This window comes from Trichoplusia ni, chromosome 1 (genome assembly GCF_003590095.1).
Source record: "Trichoplusia ni isolate ovarian cell line Hi5 chromosome 1, tn1, whole genome shotgun sequence".
NCBI classification, from domain to species: domain Eukaryota; kingdom Metazoa; phylum Arthropoda; class Insecta; order Lepidoptera; family Noctuidae; genus Trichoplusia; species Trichoplusia ni.
This window is the reverse complement of record NC_039478.1, coordinates 20,796,342-20,806,836: the sequence shown is the minus strand read 5'-3', so window position 1 is coordinate 20,806,836 and position 10,495 is coordinate 20,796,342. Positions and strand designations below refer to the sequence as shown.

Sequence of the window (10,495 nt, the reverse complement as noted above, 5' to 3'; positions counted from 1 at the left end):
TACTAGTAAGAAAAAATAATGTCATGATGTAAAATATAAAAGCGATTAAATTAATCTTGGACTTTTCGTCCTGTAGCATACAGCCTTAAATAAAACAAATTCAACTTAAAATAATATTTACTGAGATTTCAAGCTTTCTCGAAGCAAATTCTAAAGTACTAGACAAATACTCTGAACCCCTATTCATCAGTATTAGTTAAATTAAGTCCTCTTTTAAATGACCCCTTTTTGTTTAAATATATTTATCATTAGGAGTCATCACACATGCGCCTCTTGTCAACTTTGCCTTTGTGATAAGCAAATATTTAAAAGGTTCTTTACAAAGTCCTTTTGACATAGTGACTTACATTTTTTTTCATTTGAATTCTTGTGGTTAGACATGTTTTCAGAATTGTTTAGATTGGATTGGATGTCAATGAGATTTAAAGCTATTTGGCTTCTAATAATATTAGATTAAGCAAAATATTGTTCATTCCAAGATTAGACAATTTTGGTTTATTCCGAAAGTCGACTTAAGACATCTAGGCTCATCATCATGACTAAATTTTTAAACCATAATGAGAGAAACAATGAGAAAATTATAAATCAAAATTCCCTACTGTATTAAAAATTTAATATTTAAATACGTTAATCTTCATTACATCAAACAATGTCTCAACGTACTCGTCCGTACATTTCAGTTAACAAGGATTAAGCCTGAAGTTTCCAGTAAAGTTTGAACTACATCCATTTCAAGAGCTCGGCAAAATACACGAGAAAGAGATACAGTTAATCTAAATTATCTCGAAAACGAAGACGACTTCAAGAACTAGACTTTCCTGGGTGAAGTTTTTCGATAATTTTGGTGCAAAGAGTAAATTACTTGAAGGCAAATAAATTTCGATGAAGCACAAAAAACAAAAGCTACGTCTTTTAGAGTTGCTGAAAAGTTTTAGCTACGCTTTGGAAGTTTTTTTAGTAATTAGCTAAAATGTATTTTAAACAACTTCAAAAAGGAGAAGGTTCTCAATTTTTCTTATTTTTTATATGTTTGTTACATCACTACTTCGGACTGGAAGGACTATCATACAGTAGGTATTGCCATTAGTATTGCAGTAAAATTACAGAAACTCAACTGGTAACAGAATATAATAATATCGGGCAAGTGTGAGTCGAAGTCTTGACATAGAGGATTCCGTACAAATATCCATACAAAAGATAAAATCGGTTGAGTGACAAATACATTTTTGGTTACATTCCACTCTCAAATCTATTTGTCACCTACCAACAATTCGCGACCCTTACGTTAAGGGGGTCCGGGTTCCAATTTTACTTCACATTTATAAAACAACACAATTAATTCCAACATAACATTCACTAATAAAAATACTCACACAATTGTCACAATATAACTTTTATCGTCCTCAAAACTTCAAGGCTCATTTCAGTGCAATTTCCTCGCACTGACTAGTTTATTAATGTCGTGGTATGCTGCCACCATGGTATGTGTCTTCTGGGCGTTGGCAGAGCAAGTCGGGTAGGAGTACGTACAGTCTGATGCCTCCTGCCCTCGCCTCGCCGCCTTCATATATTTAAAGAACCTTAGAATCTCAGGGTTGTCTGACACTGGTCTACGAAGCTCGTTCAATTCTCTGAAAAAGGGGAAAAAACATTATATTTTTTTTCTCAATTACATGCCAGTTTATTTGGCAAGTGACATGATGGTCTTGCGGTTTTATGAATGGTCTTGCATGTACCAGATGCAGGTTCAATTGCCGCTGGTAAAGTTTTTCAAAGTGGTATGTACTTTCTTATTTATTCTAAGACACTATTGACAGACGCTGAATAAAAATATCGATAGGATATACATGGATTCCAAATATTGGATCCATCTGAAATTCCCAACCCGCAGTTCGCTTGCGTGGTAATCAATGCTCAAACCCTTCCCTTTACAGGAAGAGACCTGTCCGATCAGTCGGACGTATATAGTCAGGTACTATATTAAAAAAATGCGATGCTATTTAAAGTTTTTCAACAGTAACATAATCAGATAACGTGTTGTGTGATGTAGTGGCAATATTTAAAACAAGTACGAGACTAAGTGATACTTGTTTTCAGAATAAAAATGTACAAGTAGAAGGAGTTGCTAGTTCAGGATTCAAGACTTATAATTTTCCTCTTAAAATTCTGAAGAAACTTAGCTTCAGTATCACGAACAAGGGAAATTCTAAGAAGAGGGGGTTTGTAGTTGTAAAGTATTTCCATTTAGTGATCTGGGGTTTGCAATAATTTGTCTACTTTGACTTATAAGTGAAGTGGGCATATACTTTCCCTAGGACCGAGAAAGTGGGTTAACTGATGAATTTTTAATTTCTTGCCGAATAGTAAGAACGAAAAGCAATGTATAGTCGATCAGGGGATGACATTGATCTCTTAACGAATCGTTATTATCGGCATCTGTTTAAAAAAAACTAAAACTTACAAATATTAATCAAACTAAACTATCTATCTAAAGTTTAAGAATGAGGCCTCTTTAGTACAGGTTTTATTCTTATTTAAAAGGAGGTATCTATGTAAAATAAAAACAATCTTTTTTTAAGAAAGAACCTTTTGAAATCAAAAACAGACGCTTAAATAAAACCCACCTGCTTAACTGTGCTGAGACGAGGTTGCTGTAGGGTGCGTACTTGGCAGGGCTCGCGTACATCAGGCAGATGAGCTGCTCCCGGCAGGCCTCTATGTTGTCATCTATTGCGTTCTCTGAGGGCGCCAGACCTGGATCGGAAAAATAAATATTTCACAACTTTCACACACCGCCATCTAGTCTCAAACTAAGCAGAGCTTGTATTATGAGTACTAGACAACTGATAAACATACTTAAATATTTCTAACAACATACATATTATAGATAAATTACACCTAGACACAGAAAAAATAATCATGCTCATCACACAAACATTTATCCTGGGTGGGAATGGAACCCACGACCTCCGGTATAACAGTCAGTGCCACTAACTACTAGACCAACAGGCCAGTCAATGTTATGTTATTGTAAGCAGTAATGCAAAATTTTGAAGTTATATTGAATGGTCTTATTCTGTAAGGCTAGGGTATAAAAAAAATACAATGCTAGACCGGAAAGCCGAAATATGTATTAATAGTTTTACCCTCGAGAGACTGAATATAATATCGTTTGATTTTTTCTCCCTTTCTAATATAAGATTAGTGGTGAAATAAATTATTGTCGAGCGTAGTGAAAACAATTGAACTTGTTGCAATTTTTCAAATCACATTTCATCAAACTATTTTTAGAGTATTCTTTGGCTTAATAGCTAGATAATTTAACAAATAAAAAAAACATTTTTATGTATAACTGTGGGTTGTATGTGTATGGGTTGAAGAATTCAAAACTGAAGTGCTTTTTATTAGTGTTTTTTTTTTAATTTTCTCTATATGTGAATGTATTACCAAGTCGTGCGAATATTCCATCAAGTCTTGATAACAGCGGTGAGTAGAATGGATCGTAGTTACTCAGGATCATAGACGATGCTGGGATTTTCTGGAACACCTGAAACACGTAAAAAAAAATAATAATAATAAATAAATGCGGACAAAATCACACACATTGTTCTGAACCCAAAGTTGCTAGAGCACTTGTGTGATGGAATTCAGATACAACGAAGGTAACACAAACACCCAGAACCGAGACAATGTAGAAATAAGAATTTTTACATTGACCCGACCGGGGATCGAACCCGGGACCTCAGAGCTAGCGACACCTTGACACCGGTGCGTACGCCAGTTATCAAAAACTGAAATTCTAAAGACAACGGATAGTAGAGGACCGTGTAGGACTTGTGTGATCCATGTATGCTTGTCCTGAGGGTGTCTTTGTGTGGGGGACTTGAATGTCCGCGAAAATTCGCGACACAGGAATTGAATTATTTATGCGGGAGACTCAAAGAGGAAACCATCCGAAGTTCCGGAGATGTACTGTTGGTAAAAAATAATGGATTCAAGAGTAGGCTAAAACGTATTATTTGATGTACCTTGTAGTTATTAGCTGCGGTCGTCATTTGGTTCTTGTAGTAACTGTTCTTGGAAGGCAGGTACGCCGCATTGTTGGCGCCGAATCTGAAATGTTATTTGGGAAAATGTTAATTTCATTTAGTATTAATATCCACTACAGTGAATTTTTATTACGTGTACCATTTGATTATGAAAAGGTGAGGTAATGACAAGTGATTATAGTACTTGTATCACTTCAATGTATAAAAGTGTCAATTTTATTGAACATTTCTTTTCGTTCGGCAAATCTTAACCATTTGTAATCAAGTACTTGTAAAAAAGAAACATCTAATAAACTAGCTTTTTATGTAGCTAACATGCTTTGAGATCAAATAACTTTCGAGACAAATAAAACAAGCAAAACCTCTTCAGGGCTGTGTCGTTTTATTGAGGAGTTTCTATGGAAACCTTCTATCTCATCTTGTGCATCAGCTCAGCGATATATAAGTATAATTATGTAATCGCAGAATTTCAATGTCACGCAATTGACATTAATTGGAAAAATGATCTCGGTCTGATGTCAGGAATGAAGACAAAAAGGGAAGATAAAAATTGTGGGAGTGAAAATGTTAAGCATCAGAAGTTTCTAAACTTTAAATTACCTATATATCTTGTTAACATTTCGCTCTTACCTGGACATATCAACATTCCCCACTTCATTGACATCACTGGCTTCGTTCCCGTACATCCCATCCTGAGGGTACGCGAAGGTCCCCGTGGGGCTGGTCTCGTACCCCATGAAGTCCTTATTGTCGCTGTTGTAGCCAACTTGGTCTTCGACGTTGGCAGGCGGGTAGCTGGCTTGGGATGACGATGCTGATAGGGTCGATAGGCCTGGAATTATAAGTTTTATGGTAATTAAGATAAGGTTTAGAATCATTTGGAAAGACTAGACCGAGAGGATTGATATACTTCGAAATTTAAGTTATAGTTAATTTATACATACAGAAGTAAGTTTTAAAATTGTTTGTATGGGTGGCTGGCTTTTTAAAAAAATGGAACACTTGGTTCGTTTTTGTTTTATTTAATATCCTGGAGAACAACATAATCTGATAAATACTTTGATATTTATATTCCGAGTGAAAATAATTCCATTTAATATGTTCATCATGAAACTACATTTCTACCACAAATTTTGGAAGGTCCTTTATGTTTATAGTACTAAAGTGTGCAAACTAAATGTCTCCATTTCGTTTATGCTTAAATAAAACCAAAAGTACATTCTCATAAAAAATACACTCAACAGTCCTTGTGGCGCCCTCTATAAACAGAATTTATAACTTCTTTCATTTAACTGGCAGCTCAACGTTAACGGGCTATTACGTAGCGTTGTCAGAACGCCTACCATCACATCTTTAAATAGGACTTACAGCTGTGTGAGCGAGATAGCGCGCTACAAAGCTTATAGTGTTGTCTCGCTTATACAATGATTGCCAAAGTCTACTTCAATGGCTTATAATAATATGATGGAAGAATGATAAAAAGGCACTTTATAGGTATACAGTTTTCGGTAATAAATGTAAAGAAAATTATGTTTGTTTCGAGACCAAATTGTATCGTGTATTAAAATAGTATGGTATTTCTAGACCGATTCATTAAAAGTTTATGTTATTTCATAAACTTATATGAAAAGATGAATAACAACATTGGTATTTATTTTGTGTTTATAAAGTGAAAATAAATCAAAGTACATAATGCTATTGTGCGATCTATATTTCTTTATGGTTACATTTTTTTTAAAGTAAACTTCAACCATGTCAAATTTCAATTGCAACTGTTTTTAAATCAAAACGTGTCAATATATTTTCGTCTACATTATTCTTTTAAGAATGTAACTGGAAGCTAAAAATTAATATCACAATGATGGATCATAATGAAAATGACAGAATAATTTTTAGACTTGAACCCAACGATAGATTTCCCGAAAATGATTCAAAACACTTGAAGAATAATGAATACAGGCCGCCATTTATACAGGCTCGTTATGTGGTATATGATATTGGAATCCCGGATTACAATGCGAAGTAAATAGGCCATTCTCACGAGATTGCTTTTCATTTGACAACGCTTGTTCAAATACACAATGGCAGCCAACTAATTCGGATCTTGTATGGGATTTTAAAGCTAGAGAATTCTAGCAAAGATAGAAGTCCTAAATTGAAGATGAATTGTGATTGTTTAGCAGTTTAAATATTCACCAAGAATGAGAGAGATTTTTTCAAAGTATTTCGAAAATATATATATATATGCGAAAATATATGAGTATGCTCGCATGTATGTAACCTGTTCACGTTTAAATAAATAGTCCCCTTTAAATAAAATTTTGGTATGGAGGTAGTAGACACCTTCGAACAACAAACTACTTTTTTCCAACTGTGTTAAATGAGGCTCATGTTTTTGAAGCTATAACCGACATCCAGGCAAAGAATAGTTAGTTATAATTATTCTAAACTGTCACTAGCGACCAAAACAACCAATTACATTTATGATGATGAACTGGCGCTGATTAACGCTCCTGTCTTCTTTATATTTGAAGATTCTAATATAAAAATATGAACAAGTTAAACAGTTTAATAATTGTCAGCTAAAAACCACGACTCACTTACTCTAATTAAGTCTTAAACAATTTCCTAATTATAAAACAACAAACCTAGACTTTCAATTTTGCTTTCACCACCAAGCTTTGCTCACCTCACTTTAATGTCTCAAAATGATTTGAAAACCCAAAGTTTTACAGCTTACTTAATGTCCAATGTTCTACTCGAGTAACATACTTAAGTAGAGTTACCTAAGAGCAAGCGCTCACTGGAAACAAAACAGTTGTGGGACTGTCTTGCAACTGTCTCCCAACCGAGAAGGAACTATATTATTAATAATAATATCATGGGACAACTCACACTCGGTTATCTGATCCCAAGCTAAGCAGAGCTTGTGTTATGGTAACCAGACAACTGATAAACTTACTTATATATTTCTAAATACATACATATTATAGATAAATTACACCCAGACACCAGAACAAATGATCATGCTCATCACACAACATTTGTCCTGGGCGGGAATCGAACCCACGACCTCCGGTATAGCAGTCAGGGTCACTAACCACTAGACCAACAGGCCCGTCAATACGTTATGTCATAGCCGACGACCATACTACCCCTATACTCGTCAAGCGACCGAGGTCTGACGAAATATTAATAATTCTATCAATTCCGCCTGTCGTGTTCTCTTGCTAGACATAGGCCTCCCCAAATGTGTGCGATGACTACGATGGCTTTTGACAGTCAAAATGCAGTACCTACCATGCTTCCCACCTCAACTAGTTGACGGAATTGTTTTATATTATACCTAGCATTAGATTAAGTGTCTATGTCATATCAGACAAACAGTTCCGTTCTAGTGGAAAGATTGTCTTGCAACTTTTTTGTTGCCAGTGAACGCTGGTTCTTAATGTTGGCTTAAGTTACGACGTCATTAAAACTTTCATAATGTTTACCTTTGCTGAGCATTTTCCCGAAACTTCCGAGAATGGATGGCAGGAACATCGCGAACAAGATAGTTTTTATAATTACTTGACCTCCAATTAATATCGGTACGAAGAATTTGTTTAATCCGAAAGCTGAAAAAGAAAAAAAAATAACATGAAAATGTTGTGCTTTTAATCTTATAGACATAGTCAACACGATGCTCAAAACACCAGACGTTTGACTGACGTTAGATCTTTTAAAACCTTTGGAAAAAAATTGTTAAAGCTAGATGAAAAATAACCATAGAAAAGAAAAAAGTATTTTTCTTGCTAGCTTCAAACAATTTAAGCTAACGATCAAAATATATAAATGTTATTTTGAGTCAAACCTACGGGTTTCATACTCTTTGCTCTCAAATTAGTTTCCTTGAGCCCCATCATAGTCTAAAGATTAACTTAATCTCTTGCACGTGTATTGAGATTATTTTCTTGTGTATCAATAAATAGCAGGGAATTTCAAGAGTATTCAATAATACTCTATCATTCAAAGAATACATTTATATTACATCTTCTAAAACATTTTTCTATAATTCCCGGAAAGCTTGTCGATATAACCACAATCATTATGTAGCCCTTGAGAGTAAGCAGTCCCCGAAGGATAAAATATATACCATTTAAAACCTAAAGCTTTACTTCAATAGATACTTATTTTCAGCTTCATTCTGATTCAACCAAATCCCCATAGACCCACTTAAAAGATTTAAGTACTAAAAAGGAAATTACATTCTAAATAGAAGTAGAGAATTGCTTTTTAGGCTCTAATCTAGATGTTTATTTGGCATTGTTCTTTCCATATTTAAATCTTAGGATTTCATTTGAATAGAAATTATATTCCACAACACTAACAACGGCATCTAGTCTCAAAGTAAGCAAATTTTTTAATATGAATACCACTTAACTGATACACACATATATGATTCTAATAGCTTCATAATCTATACTAATATATAAAGCTATAGAGTTCGTTTGTTTGTTTGTTTGAACGCGCTTATCTCAGGAACTACTGGTCCAAATTGAAAAAATCTCTTTGTGTTGAATAGACCATTAATCGAGGAAGGCTTTAGGCTATAAACCATCACGCTGCGTCTAATAGGAGCGAAGGTACAAAGGAAAATGTGAAAAAAAAATAGGGCAGGTATAAATCATAACTTATATCTTCTACCCACGGGGACGAAGTCGCGGGCAACAGCTAGTTTTAGATAATCTAAACACTGAAGTAGAACAAATCTCAGTACTCATCACATAAACATTTGTCCAAGGCATGAATCGAACCCAAAACCTCTTATATGGCAGTCAAAGCCACTAGATCAGTCAAAGATACATTTTATACTTACATTTTGCGGCCATCGGTAAATTGATTGACAGTATATGGGTGTTAACGAAATCCTTAACCTTCTGATAAAGTCTATACTCATAAGTATATTTGCTAAACAAGGCTCTGCCGGCGGCATCCACTTTCTCTTGTATTCTTGTGTCATTTCTATCCTCAGCTGCTTCAATTTCAACTCCATCGAAAATCTTAAATTTCTCTTGAGTTAAAGCTTTGTCTAGCATATTTTCAACTACTCTCTCTAAATATATAACAGTACTATTTAAATTGAAGTTTTCTTCTGTGAATGTATTAAATTGTCCAACTATATCATCTACGTAGGTTTCTACATGTTCTTTGTGACTATTGTAACAATTATGGCAGTGGTTAGAATCTAATTTATTTTCTAATTCTACGTCTGTTTTGGTTTCATCGTTTTGACTGTTCCCTTGGCATGTTGTGGCCAGTAGTAATATGTACAATGTTAGGAGGTTGAACCTCCATTTTGTTCTATTTGTTAATTTTTCTAGGGTGTCCATTTTTCTGGATTCTCCCAATCTTCATCACTTTTGTTCTTGCTTTGATTGCAGCGGGTTCATTTAGTGTGATATCTGAAACAATACAAATATACTATTAAAAAAAGTATAAAACTGTAACATTTTGCTCGTATTTCCTCTTGTTGCCATGTCTGGGTATATCTTTCGAAATATAGTTGCCAATCGTAAGCATACACGGTCCGCGTGCACTGATAAATTGAACACCATTATTTATAACCAATATTAACACATAAAATTGTATGTATCCCGATTTTTTGTTCCCGTTGGTTTATTTTCGGTTTGTAGCAGGCGGGCCCCTGGGCATAAGCTGTTGCTTTTGTAATTCCAAATAAATACGTATCACGAATAAAGTATACCCCAATACAGCATAAATAATCGTTTTCCTGGGCTGGAATCGAACCCACGACGTCCGGTATAGCAGTCAGGGCCTTAACTCTAAACCAATAGGCCCCTCAGCGATACAATTTTATGTAATGGTATTTTAGCTTAAATAAATATAATTCCATTTGAACCAATTTATTATCATCATACATAATTAATCAAGTTTCGTAATTAATTTATCAGTATTTTAAGCTTATCTTGATCGACAACTATTTTAAAATTGTTTTATCAGCTGTTGCAGTTCATATATTTTGTAACATGTTAGTTTAAAACAATATGAAAAATGAATGAATCTTTTTGACAATAATCTTTAGTTAAAACTGTTTGTAGGTATATATATATTTCTTCTTTATTTTCTTTTTTCATTCTTTATCCTAAATAATCCTTATTATAAGTGCGTGAATAACTATAGATAATTTTATCTAAAGCTGTAGATAGTTACCTAACCTAGCGGTATTTTAGTATGCAAATGGGCCAAAATTATTTGCATGAAGTATTAAAGGCTGCTTTTAAAATTAAAATACTTTGTTTAGTAGATATTATTAAATATTTCAATATTGAATAAAATAAGAAAATAGATTTTGTATTTTTTCAATTGTGTATATAACGCACGTTATATATATTTTGCTAAGTAATTATTAATATTATTGAATTAGCAATACAAAAAATATTCAA

General features: G+C 33.9%; 1 protein-coding gene across 1 annotated transcript in view; it reads right to left on the bottom strand.

The window, feature by feature from the left end:
- Positions 1 to 993: 993 nt before the first annotated feature.
- The window catches only part of LOC113498817, a 71,570-nt gene continuing 62,068 nt past the window's right edge, over positions 994 to 10,495 (bottom strand). The window contains exons 3-9 of the mRNA XM_026878962.1: positions 8,908 to 9,493; positions 7,544 to 7,666; positions 4,680 to 4,881; positions 4,029 to 4,113; positions 3,448 to 3,547; positions 2,625 to 2,754; positions 994 to 1,631 (exon numbers count right to left, since the gene is read on the bottom strand). Coding sequence (XP_026734763.1) covers positions 1,424 to 1,631; positions 2,625 to 2,754; positions 3,448 to 3,547; positions 4,029 to 4,113; positions 4,680 to 4,881; positions 7,544 to 7,666; positions 8,908 to 9,421 — 1,362 coding nt within the window. The 5' untranslated portion in view covers positions 9,422 to 9,493 and the 3' untranslated portion in view covers positions 994 to 1,423. The remainder of the gene's footprint in view (positions 1,632 to 2,624; positions 2,755 to 3,447; positions 3,548 to 4,028; positions 4,114 to 4,679; positions 4,882 to 7,543; positions 7,667 to 8,907; positions 9,494 to 10,495) is intronic.